The sequence below is a fragment of the Phoxinus phoxinus genome, assembly GCF_949152265.1.
Source record: "Phoxinus phoxinus genome assembly, chromosome: 3".
Taxonomy (NCBI): domain Eukaryota; kingdom Metazoa; phylum Chordata; class Actinopteri; order Cypriniformes; family Leuciscidae; genus Phoxinus; species Phoxinus phoxinus.
In genome coordinates this window covers 25,140,338-25,154,246 of record NC_136878.1, presented here as the reverse complement: position 1 = coordinate 25,154,246, position 13,909 = coordinate 25,140,338, and the positions used below count along the sequence as shown (strand labels likewise).

The 13,909-nt window shown below is 38.9% G+C and overlaps 1 protein-coding gene across 2 annotated transcripts in view; it reads left to right on the top strand.

The window, feature by feature from the left end:
* rasgef1ba (RasGEF domain family, member 1Ba) overlaps window positions 1-13,909 on the top strand; it is a 71,299-nt gene that overhangs the window by 47,500 nt on the left and 9,890 nt on the right. Inside the window, exons 1-7 of one of the 2 annotated variants that reach the window (XM_079606943.1) lie at window positions 3,000-3,379; window positions 7,275-7,457; window positions 8,151-8,273; window positions 8,423-8,560; window positions 11,965-12,177; window positions 12,318-12,392; window positions 13,615-13,710. In XM_079606943.1, coding sequence (XP_079463069.1) covers window positions 3,296-3,379; window positions 7,275-7,457; window positions 8,151-8,273; window positions 8,423-8,560; window positions 11,965-12,177; window positions 12,318-12,392; window positions 13,615-13,710 — 912 coding nt within the window. In that variant the 5' untranslated portion in view covers window positions 3,000-3,295. Of the gene's footprint in view, window positions 1-2,999; window positions 3,380-7,274; window positions 7,458-8,150; window positions 8,274-8,422; window positions 8,561-11,964; window positions 12,178-12,317; window positions 12,393-13,614; window positions 13,711-13,909 lie in introns of those variants that run through there. The other variant, XM_079606942.1, reaches the window with a different exon arrangement.

The window sequence follows — 13,909 nt, the reverse complement described above, 5'->3', positions numbered from 1 at the left end:
ATCATCAGGTTGCATTTGACTATAACTGGCTTGTGTAGTTGAGAGTCCACTTGTGTGGTCTGGATCAGATTGCAGAGTGTAATGTTTCTCTTGAATCCATCAATGCAAATCGACTGGGAAAGTGCCTCACTCATTCTTTACTTGCCAGTTGGGGTTTCCCTGGTATGTGTGGGACGAAGTCTATACATGAGTACAATTGATTGTGTCTATCCCAGCATGTTTTGTAAATGTTTAGAAAAGTGCTGGATTTAAGTGCAACTTAAAGGAAAAGGTAAAACCTAGATGTTTTTGGGTTAATCTTTCATAGAGAGAAAAGTTCAACACCCACTGTACTAGACAGAATTGCTTTTTAAAATCAAGAAGTTAAAAATCAAAACATAATGATGAATAAATACTGAAAGTGAACAAATGTAAAACATTTTTTTTTTGACAGTGTTAAATTTAGAACTATACAGAGTCACATATTTCACAAAAAGTTTTTTGGTAACACATTAAATGTCAGGAAGCAACTCACACGTATCTTGTTCCTCATTTGGAAGCTAATTCTGATCACGGAGTCACATTGTTTCCATGCTTTGACTTTTCCATATATGTGATGATCTTGTGACGTAACATGAGTTGCTAATGAGGCTCTATGAATGACTGTAAAGAAGCAGCAGACTGACCTACTTTTGCCCTTTGTCTGGAATTGGTTGCCACCCATTGTTCCTGATTAGAGGCCAGTTTTATTTATAAACATTTTTCTCAATGATTGTGAAGTTAAAAATTGGGATGGCTGGTCTAGGGTCAGGTTCTGGCATTTGATTTGTTGGACTGGTGCTTTTCTTTAGCTGGCTTACATCAAATATTTGAGTCAGAATTCATATATGATGCAAGTCAATCTCGAGTTAGATATTGGAAAGTGTCAGGTTGGTTTGCTGGGGTACTGAATGTCTCCATTTGACTTGTTAAGAGTCAAAATTACACCCAACGTGGCATAATATTATTTCTTATAATTGGTGAAAACGGAGCATTATAAATTATTTTAATAAATGGGCTTGTGAAATGAAGTAGCCTAGCTATTAAACAACATAACAGAGTGACACCAAAGATCAAAAGACAAAGCCGATTGTGACCTTATTGCCTTCCAGTAATGGAGATTCAACACACACATGATGCAACCATATGGTATACTAAAGTTTTAGTAGTACATTAGCACTTTTGGTTAACTACAGCTAACCATACTGTGGGTTTTAACACCTTGCCTGATCATCTCTGTCAACTGCTAGTGCATTTGTTTCCACAGAATGGATGTGCCAGAAATGTTTAAATGAGTACCCCGATGACAATTTCCATGTTTAGCATTCTTTTGTGTAAAAAAAATTACACACTACAGTTTTGCAAGACTCTTTATGTTTAATCAAGTGATCAAATTGATTTGTAAAGATTTGGAATATTAAAATGCGTAATTTGGATAATCAACACATTTAGCTTTAAGCATGTACATTTTTAACCTTGTTCTGTTTTAAGGATTTTTTAAGTCAAACATGTAAATGTAACAACAGGCACAGTATCATGCATTCTTTTTAAGCATTTCAAACATCTGAATAATTCATGTCTCACTTTTCACATTCATAATGCCCCATCTAGGACTACAAAACAGGGGTGTGAATACCTCTGGAGCAGAAGGGGAGCCAAGTCAGACCGTCTGTGCTGACTAAACTTAAATGTGTATTTAACGGGACGGACAACTGTATTTGAATGAACTTTTAGCTGTTTCTCTTCAACTTTTTGTTGTGTTTGGTTCTTGGTCATTAGTATTAACTTTTGCTGAGAACTCAACTGTTAGCTCTTCATATCTTTACGAACACCTCCACAAATCAGCACTTCACAATGAACAATGACTTTCAATACACAGAGGTTATATAACTGTGGGCCCATTGTGGAGGTGTTAGCCAAGATGTGAAATCTGAATGGTTATTTTCAAGCATAATGCTCCCCATATTTAGATTTTATTCAGGCTGGTTGCATTTAAAGCTTTGGAAATTTGTTCTATTATGCTTTTTTAACAAATGTTTTCACTGTATGTTTATTCATAGGCTCCCTCAATTAAGGTACTGGTTTGTCTTCTTAATGTGCATAATACTTTAAACACTTATTGAAAATATGAATGTTATGTAGCATATTCCTCATTTTTTAGTTTAACCGTTTAGGTGAGTGAAAGGTTTAGCAGATGAATCAATTTGTTCTGTCAATTTAAAAGACAAACTGATATGTGCGTTGTTAAAACATGCTATTGGCACTCAGTTAGCAGTGCACACCTCATAGGTGGTGAGAGAGGTGATGACCTCACGGCCCCCTGACCTGCAATGAGAGAAGGAAAACCTCTCTGTGAACTGTTTGAGGTAATCACTGTAGTATCTGATGTGGGGGTCGTGCCCAGTTTCAGTGAAAAGTCCAGGTATCTTGATACATGTGTAAATAGCACATCAGCAAAACACAATTCTAAGATGAGATAAGGTGGCTATAGAAAATAGTGAGTTTTACAGATTTAGTTAAAATTAAGCTAAAGATAATGCAGTTAAACAGATACAAAACATGGTAAATAAATAGTCTTATCAGTCAGTCTGTACTAGTGTTATCTGATTTTTATCAAAAATATAAACAATTAGACTTGAGGAAGATTCCCCCAAATATTCCCATTCACATCAATGATGGTAACATTAAAGTATTTATTTTGTTTCTGGCCTAAATTAATGTATTACCTTTTGTGGATTATGAGAAAATATCAATTCAAGTTAATGCCATTTTATTTTTTAAATAATTAAAAAAATATTTTTTTATTTATTTGCCTACTTACTACTTCATGGAAATTAGATTGCTGTCTTTCTGGATATAGCCTAATGGCAGACTTATAAGTAACCAAGAACATTATTTTCAGGGGATTTTCGCTGAGACGGTCATTTAGTTCTTCTTTCAGTTGTCGTTTTAGTAAAATCAGTAAGCTTTCGTAAACTGATGGGCGTGCTCTGACATGCACGCGGTTCTCTGGTGCTGTCCGCTGATTGGCCACCTCGCATCCCACAGCTCAGCCTACTATCATTTACTATTCGCGCGCTCAGTGGATGCGCACACTTGCTTGAGACCGTGAGTGAATAGCGCGTCGCACATACTAACTCCTGGAGATATTTATAAGGATCATCATACGCGTGAATGTCACAAACGGTATCCGTATGACCTGGGAATACGCAGTGTGGTTTAAGACTTTTTAGTTTGATGTGTTTTAAGAATCTTTTTCTTTGAAGTGTGTGATTATATGTTCGGAGGTTCTTGCTCAGCCGTTCAACGCCAAACTTCTGCAGAGCTGATCTACAACTGCGGAGTCTCTGTCCCTTTCGAGGTGAGGAACGCAAGCGATGTTTAATGCGCTTTGATAACAAAATCGCTCAAATGACGCCTTTAAGACGCCACTTGTTTTTGCATTGATATTATTTCACAGTAGCTACAACCTTCTCTATATCCGTCAGTCAATAAATTTCACGCAAACGAGGCATAATCTAGTTTCTTATATTTAAACATAACGTTACCCAACACATGGTGCTGATAATATTAGGTTCTGATAATATTCATTGCTGTCTTATTGACAAGTATATTAATAAATAATCTAGCCTGTGATATGTTGGCGGACCTGTGATCTCTCACAGCTGATATCCTAGCACAACAAATTCAGTGCCATAGCGTAATGGATTATTAAATTACAATGTATTACTGGTTATTTATGGTATTGTTAGTGTAATTAAAATTGTAGTCTTGCCCTTTTGACTGGTCTGATAGTTTGATGGTTTAATTGATTTATTTGATAATTTTGTTTAATGTATGTGCCATGGTATTACCATGCTACTTTGATGTATTACTATTATTATTATACAGTGATTATAATGTTTATATACTTCACTAGTTATATAGTTAAAGAGATAAGGATATCTCAGGGAATTAAAAAACTGTGATTCCAAGTCTAGGAATATACTGTACATAATGTGTAGCCTACTGAACAGATGGTGTGCACTGCAGAATGAAGATGGCAGCTTTACGGAGTTGTGTGTGTTCAGTGGGGAAATCATTTTCATTTCTCCTATGTTAGAGTAGTAGTGGTCTTGTGGTGGGTGGTTTTGGGAACTGGAGGGCTGTTGCTGAATATTCCCCTGTTGATTTCAGATGATCATTACCCATGTGTTCCTCTCCACTATCAAATAAGTAAGCTATTTTGGGAATTAAGCAGATTGTCATACCTACTTGATAAATCGGTGTTGTTTATGTTTTTTGTTTTTTTTGAATTTTGAATTTTATTGAAATAAGGGATTTTGTCAGGTCAAAAATTGTGAAATTTTGTTCTGAAATGGTGATCTGCATCAGGTCGCTGAGATTTGGCTGGACTTTGCCCCTGTGATACAAGTCATGCAGGTATAGCTCAAAGTGCTTTTACAGAAGGACAGCATGCCCTGCCAGACAAGCCCTTTATTTACTCAAACACACTTGAGTAGTTTCAATGAAGCAATAGCTCCCTTCGCCCTCTGTCTTACACACACACACACACACACACACACACACACACACACACACACACACACACACACACCTGCTCATTTCCCAAGGCTAACATGTACGGTAACCCACTTTGACAGAAACCAAATAAAAAAACTAAGACTTAATATGATCCTTTTGCTCAATTTATTTGGAAACTGGCAATGTTGTGTCATGCCGGTGTCTATGACAGTGTCTTGAGCATACATGTTTATTTCCTCATTTCATAATATTTGTAACGTCATTTTATACTAATTTGTCATTTTATATCGAACTTGACAGTTGTATGCGTGGACCATAACAAACTAAGTCATTTGAATACGGCAGGCATTTGTTTGTTTGAATCAGGAATCATGTCTCCCTGTCAGCAGCACAGCATTGAACAGTCCTTCCTATTTGTTAGAGCTTAATCCTTGGTTGTTTTTATATTCAGCATGAAGCGACCTTTAAAGATAAGACTTGCCACAACAACTTTACGGCTTCTAAAATCATGCCAATGAGCTCAACAAACCCTGTTGTTGAGGATGCAGTTTGAAAACAGCCCAGAATGTTTGGGGTTTGTTGTTTTAACCTCTACATTTGCATTAGACAGGATTCTCACGGCAATTGGGAATTGTAAAACTCATGATTTCCATGGAAATTTACCTTAATAACCCATGGAAATGTCTTGGGAATTTAATTATTGTAAGAATGTTATTTTATTTATTACATTTTCTATTTGATCAATTGTGTGAGCGGAATCTTAATATAAAAATAATCTTTAAAATCCAAATGAGTGGAAAAATCATGGAAATTCATTGGTCAAAAGGTGTGGGAACCCTGAAGATCAGACAGTTTATTTATCTTGCTTAATGTTGCTTTATGCTTGAGGAAGTCCGCTGTGATCCAGAGACGCAGTCATCAACACTACTGTCAACACGTGGGTGGGACTGAATGTTTTCAGCTTTCTGACAGTCATAACTATTTAGAATGCAGCCGTGCATGGATGCCAAATATTCTAAATAGTCAAAATAAAAGCTCTAAGAAATACAGTGCAGTGATTGTGTGAAAGAAAGGACCTTTTTGTTTGCTTATACGCTATACGGTCCCTGTTGTGAAGGCTGTGCTCAGTGTTTGTTTAAACAGGAGAGGGGAGAGGACATGTGGCTGGCCATACTTGACACCTGCAACCAAAAAGTAAACACATCCAGATTCCCTGCTACTAATCAGCTTCGGCTTTGTTTTATTCACTCACAGAATTCAATCGGGCTGCAGCTGGTGTGCCTAGTGAGTTTAAAAGAGCTTTGGCTTTTTCTGTTGCAGTTTTTAGCAGATTTGCATTGTGGCCTGGGGGCTTCCCTAATGGGTTTGCATCGGCAGATGCGCAGGAGGATCCTGCTTTTTGGCCATATAATGAGTTGAGTGGACTCAACACTGGTTGGTCAAAAACAACAAGGTGGTTTATTTCTTTGCACGGTTTGGCAAATGCTGTCACAGAATGTGAGACGGAGAGTAAAACTGTAAGTGGTTCCCAAAGGCATCATTCATACAGGACATGACAAATTGTCAATTTCTGGTGATGACACTCATGACATCAGTTGGCCTTCCTTGCTTTTCAACTCATTGACTTGCTCAGATGGTATAACACATGGTAAAGCAGATGCGCGGGGAGCGTTTGCTGCTTTGACCTATTGGGCCTCCATTTTGATGCTAATGTCTATGGTTTTATGAAGGAGGTCTCTGTGGGGGGCCATATACCTCATCATACGACACCCCCCTCCCTCCTGTGCACTCCCGTCCGACTCTGGCACCCAAACGTTTGTGAGCCTGAATAGGCAGGCGGCCATTGGGACCGCACATTGTTTGGGGTGTCCCTTGACGCCCCGTGCCTTAGCTGTGAATGCCTCCATTGAGGGGCCCATATGCGCAGTGTCCAGGAATCTCACATAAAGTCACGGGCTGAGCTCTGAAATGGCACAGAAGCTCGTGCTGGCATGCTGGAGCCGCCCGCGTGATTAGGTGATGCATTGACATGTGCAAAACTCACTTTCTGCCGTTCCACAAGAGCCTGGAAGATACAGAAGTAGGAGGGAGGGAGGCAGTGTGAGTCAGAGCTCTTTGTGTGGGTAAAGAACTGCATTTGTCTGCTTATCACCTCTAGCTAATGTTGACCGACTCACAGGACTCATCTGTAAAGGGCCACGTTTTGGTTTTGAGGGGGGGAGGAGAAGAGAATCCTTCTTTTCAGAAGCACTAGATCTCACAGGTCATCGTGTTCTTTTTTTTCTGTATCAAACCATAGTTAAAAGAGCCTCTGTTTTGTACATCCACGTGAGGTAAAAGCAGCATGAAGATTAACTTGTTGGTGTTTGTGAGTGGTGGTACGTTCAGCTGCTTTATGGTGGATTAGAGCTAGCGAGTGTGATTCTGAAATGCGCACTGAATGGAGATTAAATTCAAGTTCTCTTAGGCTCAATCAGGGAAGGTGTTTGCACATTGAGATTAATCGCAACATATTCATCCCCATGAGTCGTCCATCCGAGGAAAGAGTAATTTTCCACTCAGCTTCCTATAATGATACTGGGGACTTTGTGTTTTACACAAAGGTAAACAAACTTTTCAGATGAGGATAAAGGCTCAGCATTAATGAATCGGTTCATAAGTTAATGTCTGTTTTTGAGTGTGTTTGCATTTATCTGAGGCTCATCAGACTGTTTCTTTATGTCCTTCAACAGGACAAAATGCCTCAAACGCCACCCTTTCCAGTGATGTATGGGCCCAATGGATACAACAAGAATATTTATAAGGCCAAGGAAGAGGACTATGAAGGCCTGTATTACCATGACAACAACCTGGTGTCAGGGTCCTTGGAGGCTCTTATTGAGCACTTGGTCCCTACAGTGGCGTACTATCCTGATGTGAGTATAGAGTATCAAAAGTATTCAGCCTTATTCTGATATTGGATTTTGAGCATTTACATTTTTTTTCGAGCAGTCTCAATTAAAAAAAGTTAAATGTCAAAACTGTCCAACAATCACCAAAAGGTTGGGTTCAGTATGATTTTTTTTTATTAAACAAATTAATAATTTTATTCAGCAAGGATCCATTCAATTGATCAAAAGATTTCTATTTAATCTGTTGTTCTTTTGAACATTCCATTCATCTAAGAATCCTGAAAAAAATGGATCACCATTTAAAAACAACAACCAGATTTCAACATTGATGATAATAAGAAATGTTTCTTGAGCACCAAATCAATAATTTTTTAAGGATCATGTGACACTGAAGATTGGAGTAAGGATGCTGAAAATTCAGCTTTGCCATCACAGGAATAAATTACATTTTAAATGTATATTAAAATAGAAAACAGCCATTTTAAACTAATATTACTGTTGATATAAATAAATGCAGCCTTGCTGGGAAAAAAATATTTTGACAAAACAACAACCCCAAACTTTGTAACGGTAATGTTGCTAACTAGTTACATTCTCCAGAAATATGAATGTATGTAGTTAACACTTAGATTTATTTTAGTCTGATACTAGTTTTGTTTAGAATAATGAAAAACGTATTATTTTACCAACTTTGATAAAAATTTTATTGACTTGCAGAGGACATACATCTTCACGTTCCTGCTCAGTTCCCGTCTCTTTACTCATCCATATGAGCTGATGTCCAAAGTGTGCCATTTGTGTGTGGACCAGCAGAGGCTCAGTGATCCTCAGGCAGACAAGGTAAACTGGCAAAGACATCATGTATCATTACACTGATGGAAGGCGTCTTCAGCCGTCATGGTTGCTCTAGCATTAGCAAGGGACTTTAAGAATCTAGGGACAATAATTTGCAATTACAATTACATTGTTTATTTGTACTTTTTCTATAGGCAAGAGTCAGGAAAATTGCTCCTAAGATCCTGCAGTTGCTGACTGAGTGGACGGAGACGTTTCCCTATGACTTCAGGGATGAAAGGATGATGAAGAGTCTGAAGGAACTAACACATCGTCTGAGTACTGGAGATGAAGTAAGTCTGCCGCTTCCAAGTGTCAGGCGATCATTTCAGCAGAAACAATGAGCTTTTTATTCTTAAGGAAATGTCAGCTAAAGGGCAACGCCGTTTTAAAATAATAGTCACCTGAAAGGTGAGAATACTTGTGTCAAAGACATTAGCGTTTCTTTATACCTTTAGTACCACTATTAGCATAGACAGAATAAAACATCTTTGCATAAGTCTTAGCATGGCTTCTTTAACATTCGGCTGCTTAAGACATAAGATGTAACACGCTGGGTGAGAAGGTGTCAACACCTGTGCACTGGGGGGGGAGTGAGATTTCTTTAGACCTGAAGTGCTCTGACAGAAGTGAGAATAAAGCTCTTTTGTTCTGCTGCTTTTGTCTTCATTGGTGCTTTTCCACAGGCTGCATTTAAATTGTTCCATTAGCGCTGACTCGTATGTTACCATGTTCTGGCTTAGCATTTTTTTCCTCAAAGGGACTTTTTCACCACACTTGGAATAATTTATGCTAAATTCTTATTAAACTTCCAGGACACAAAAAAAGCAACACTCTTTGGTTGTGTTACATGATTAGATTTGTTTTTTTTACATCAGGTTATCGTCCTTCTGTTGTGCTCACGTAATTTTGCTGTTTATCGGTCGGAGCTGAGCTTGTCACTTCCTTTTAAATTTGAATAAAGTTAGCAGATCTCATTAAGCTTTGTCCTCGAATGTCCCTGTGGGCATTTGTCTCCATAGTCCGCGGTTGAACAGTCCTCCTCTGTCTGTCTCCAAATCTTGATTTTGTTAATGTACAGTGAAATAAAAAAGATTTGCCTGAGCAAGGTCTGGTCATCTCACATGGTTGTGAGCATTAGTGTAATGACTAACAGCAGGGAGCTAGTTAGAATAGACAGTTTAAGATGGAGGACGCTGACCCATCAGATCCAAGCGAATGATGTTTCTCTAACCCGTAAAGACAAGCAGGACTCATCCTACGGTGACTTGTGTAGTAAACACATGTGTGGCTATTGATCTGCTTCATCCTGATCCTGGAGATCGATGACCTTCTGCGGCCCCGCTACGCTCATGCAGGAAATGTGTGCGTGTTGTACCGCCTCTTCAATCTAGTGAAAGGATGATAAACTAATAAGACTGCATGTACACTCAAAAGGTAACACGGAAAGCTATAACTGTAAAAAGGGTCAATGATGTAGTTGACCTATTTATAAAAGAATTAAAACCCAATTTATACATGCAGTAACCAAAACACACCTCTTATATGATGAATTAAGTTTATTTTTCCATCAAAAATGTTGAATTGAGACAACGGTCTTAATATAATACGTAAAACAGCCTCATTAAAGGATGAAAGAACCTTTACAAATGTAAACTTTTCTAAAATGTTACAAGTAAAAAAACAAAAAAACAAAAAACATTAAAACCAACATGAATACAATAGCACTATATTTAAAGTATATATTTTTCCTTATGTTTAGTTTTACATGTCACTGACCCATAATGAGGAAATGTAATGGTTACACTATTTTGTTTCAAAACTCAGTCTCTTTGATCTTTACATCTACTACGTAGGCAAGACAAATTTAATCTGTGTAGATGTGTATCTTCACGAGAAGAGTGTCTCAAAGCGTGAAGAATGCATTTGTTCAGACCATCAATATGCTGTCTGTATTATGTAATTCAGTCCTTCATGTGTATGTGAATCGTGGGGTAATAATGAGTGTTTGTTACAGTAGAGCACTGACTTTACATTGACGGGGGATTCACAGCAGTCAGAGCCACACAATAGACAATAGGTGTATTTATAAATGAGACAGAATGTGGTGTATTTTCAAATGCACTCTCCAGTGCTCACAGCCCATCATAACAAGATCACTATGTAGTGGTTTCCAGTTAGGCCTTTTAAGTTTTGACCTCTTCTGGACCTCATCGGTCCTGATGAGTTTGCCAGCAGTTTGTTGACCTGCTGTTTTCCGTCTTTTTTACTGGCAATTGCATCCTTCGGTGCAGGAGCTGAGAATAGATGTTGTAACATCTGTGTCCAGACCGCAGTTTGGTCTTCTGTATAGGAAAGGCAGGGCACATTTGCACAATTGCATATCCAAGCATTTGGTGCAGATTTGGACACCTTTTGCACAAATTCTGTTTATTGGGAAAGTAATTGAGAGCTTTTCCCCTTGACCTGCGTGTGGTGTGTCCATGCCAGAGTGATCTGTACGGCTGTCGCACACTCGTGCCGGGGTTAAAAGTGTGGAGGCAGCACACAAGCAGCTTTCTATTTTTTTTCCCACAACAAGTAAGCTGTCTGATTTGCTGCATTAAAATGTCAAGCAGTTGTGGCCAAGAACTCCTGCTAAAAATAATCTTCCTTTCCTTTGTTTGTGTCAACATGGTGGACCTTGGAGGGGGAATTATTAAAGACTCTCTGTGATTCTTTAAAGTGCTGCAAGGTCTCGTCTCCTTCTGTTCTCTCTCTCTCTCAAATCATCAATATTCTTGCATCTACACAATGTGCTGTAGTGCACAAGAATGCAGGTTGTTCTGAGTCAGATGGATTTATGTGCCACTGACCTCCTGCACAGCAGATTGAACGGACACTTTTTATTTCTATGCGTCAGAAAGGAGTACAGAAGCTTGACAGAAACAAAAGATGTTTTGTACATCCTGCTCTCAATCAGGAAAACCTTTAAGGACATTAGCGCCCACACCAACGGACAATATCATTCTGTTTATTATAAGCACACACTGCAGTTATGTTTTCTGCCTTTTTAAATGCTCAAGCGCTGGATTCTGATTGGCTGTCAAAGTTTTTATCGTTCATTAGCTGGAACAAAATCTTAAATTATTGTAATAAAAATCACGCTGTGTTTTTGACGCCTAGTTCTTAAAGCCCACTGGTTGTCGAGCAGGCAGAGGATGTAGATTTTTGCCTGACTGATGTTGAGCAACAGGGCATGACCGCTGCTGTCCTCTTCTTATGCAACAGAAGTCCAGAACTGTGTTCAGGCTCTTGTTATTAGATAACTCAACCTCATCTTGTGTTACGAGGGGAAATGGGAGGCATGCAGGGCTCTTGTGAACCTTTGAAGGACATGAATGAAGTGCTGCTGTTTCGTAATCGTCCATTAACTGTTTATGTAACATACTCAAGACCCCATCTTGGAACGATAGACCATGTAAGCCGAACCACCGTCATTGCAGACCAAGCAAGAGGAAAGGGCTTTTTTTCCACCATTATATGCCTGAAAATCCATTAGATGTTTGCAGGGCAAATACTCTCTGTATTCCCTCAGCTTTCTTATCAGTGCAGGACACATTTAGCTGTCAGTCCTTTCAAATGAATGATTAGCAGGTTATTCTGGGCAATAAAAGCATGGTTGTAATGAAGTCTTCTGTCTCCTGTCTCTCTTCAGCTCTATCGTAAGGCGGTGCAACAGATGACACAAACGCTGATCCGTAAGCTCACCACACTGAGTCAGTATGAGGAGGCCCTGGCCAAGATCAACTCGTCTGTGACCGACAGACTAACTGTGCTGAAGACCAAACCTCAGTCTATCCAGAGAGACATTCTGACCATCTGCAATGACCCCTTTACCCTGGCACAACAACTCACACACATTGAACTGGTGAGAGGAACTTCCTCGGTTTACATAACCTTACATTCCTCACCTCACCGTGGGTGTGGATGGATTCGTTTACAAAATCAATAATCTGTGTTTTCAAGGCTTACTGCAAATGTAACATTGAAATCGTCTTTATTTTTCAGGAAAGACTGAGCTACATCGGACCAGAGGAGTTTGTTCAGGCATTTGTTCAGAAAGACCCTCTTGATAACGACAAGGTAACAGTCCCATCCTGTTTATGGTCAGCAAGGTTAACTAAAAATACATTCAACGCAAATGTTGTCTTTCGCACACTACAGCAAATATCCAACTTGGACAAATCAATACGCACAATGTTTACGTTCACTCCCGGGTTCAACGCTGTGTCACCTTTTTCACACAGCGTTCACAGCACATTCCTTGTCTAATCTGTCATTGTCCAAGTTTCCCTCCTCACGTTCCTCACAGTGTCCTTTTGTGGCCAAAGCCTAGCAACTGGTTTCTCACAATAACCCGCCAAAAGTTTGCTTAGCCCTTCCTCGTAATGCCCGTTGCCGCCTGGCTGCTAGGCAACAGCTCGTGTCAAGACTGGTGCGATTTTTCTCTTTTGTTTTGGTCGCCGTCTCTCCAGAGGGTCCTTGTGCACTGTCATGGCTCTCTGATGTTGTCCATCAAACGTAGAGTAGGGTAGAGTGTGCATGCATTGTGTGACGGACGGCACAGTCAGACTGTAGGAATGTGAGGAATGAAGGGTTAGAGTGACCCGAGCTTTCAGACAGAGCGTCTGCACACATTCCCTTAAACAGATAATAGCTCGAACTCTCTGATTGAATGCATCGTAGGAGATCAACAGTCATCTCAGAGGCCTTTGTTTCTTGGGTTGGGAATGTAGGAATCACACATCCCAGCATTCAGAGTTTTGTGAGATCACTTCAAGAGCGATTTTTGACAAACGATGAACTCTTTAAGAGCCTGTCAAAATTCCTGCAGTTAAGAATTTAGGATAAAAACTATATGCATTGATATTGAAAAAAAATAAATACACAAGATGATTAAGTCAATAAATAAAACAAGTCAATAAATAGGACAGATAAAATCAACACATACATTTTGACAAATATAAACATTAATAGCTAAAATGAGCGCCCACTCAGCTAAAACAGGAAATGTAAAACAGCATAGGAATAGTAAGAACAGTAAAAACAGTGATGGAAGACAACTTCAAGGTCTCTCCATCATAGATATTTGATATTTAACTACTTGGTTAAAAAACAAAACATGAAATTGGTTGATACCGATCAATTAAAAACACAGATAATGGCAGATAGCCAAGATGGTGTCTTAAAAAAATAAAATAAAATAAAATATAGAAAACATGTTCTAAATTAAGCACTTGACTAAGCTCAAGCCTCGGTGTAATTATAATGGTGATACTGATCTTTGAAATTTTGATTCTTGCAGAGATGCTTTAGTGATCACAAAAAAGCAAGTAACCTGGAGGCGTATGTGGAGTGGTTCAACAGGCTCAGCTACCTGGTGGCGACGGAGATCTGCATGGTAATTATCTGATCTTAAGCTATGACTCACCTAGCAACTTAAATTCATGCACAGTAGTTAGTTGTTGCACAATTAGTGATTTTAAATATAGCCTTTATAGAAAACATACACAACCTTTCAAAAGTTTGGGGTCAGAAAATTCACGTTCTTTCTATTCATAAAAAATAGAAAGTTTGCACTAAAATGTTAAGCTGCTCAA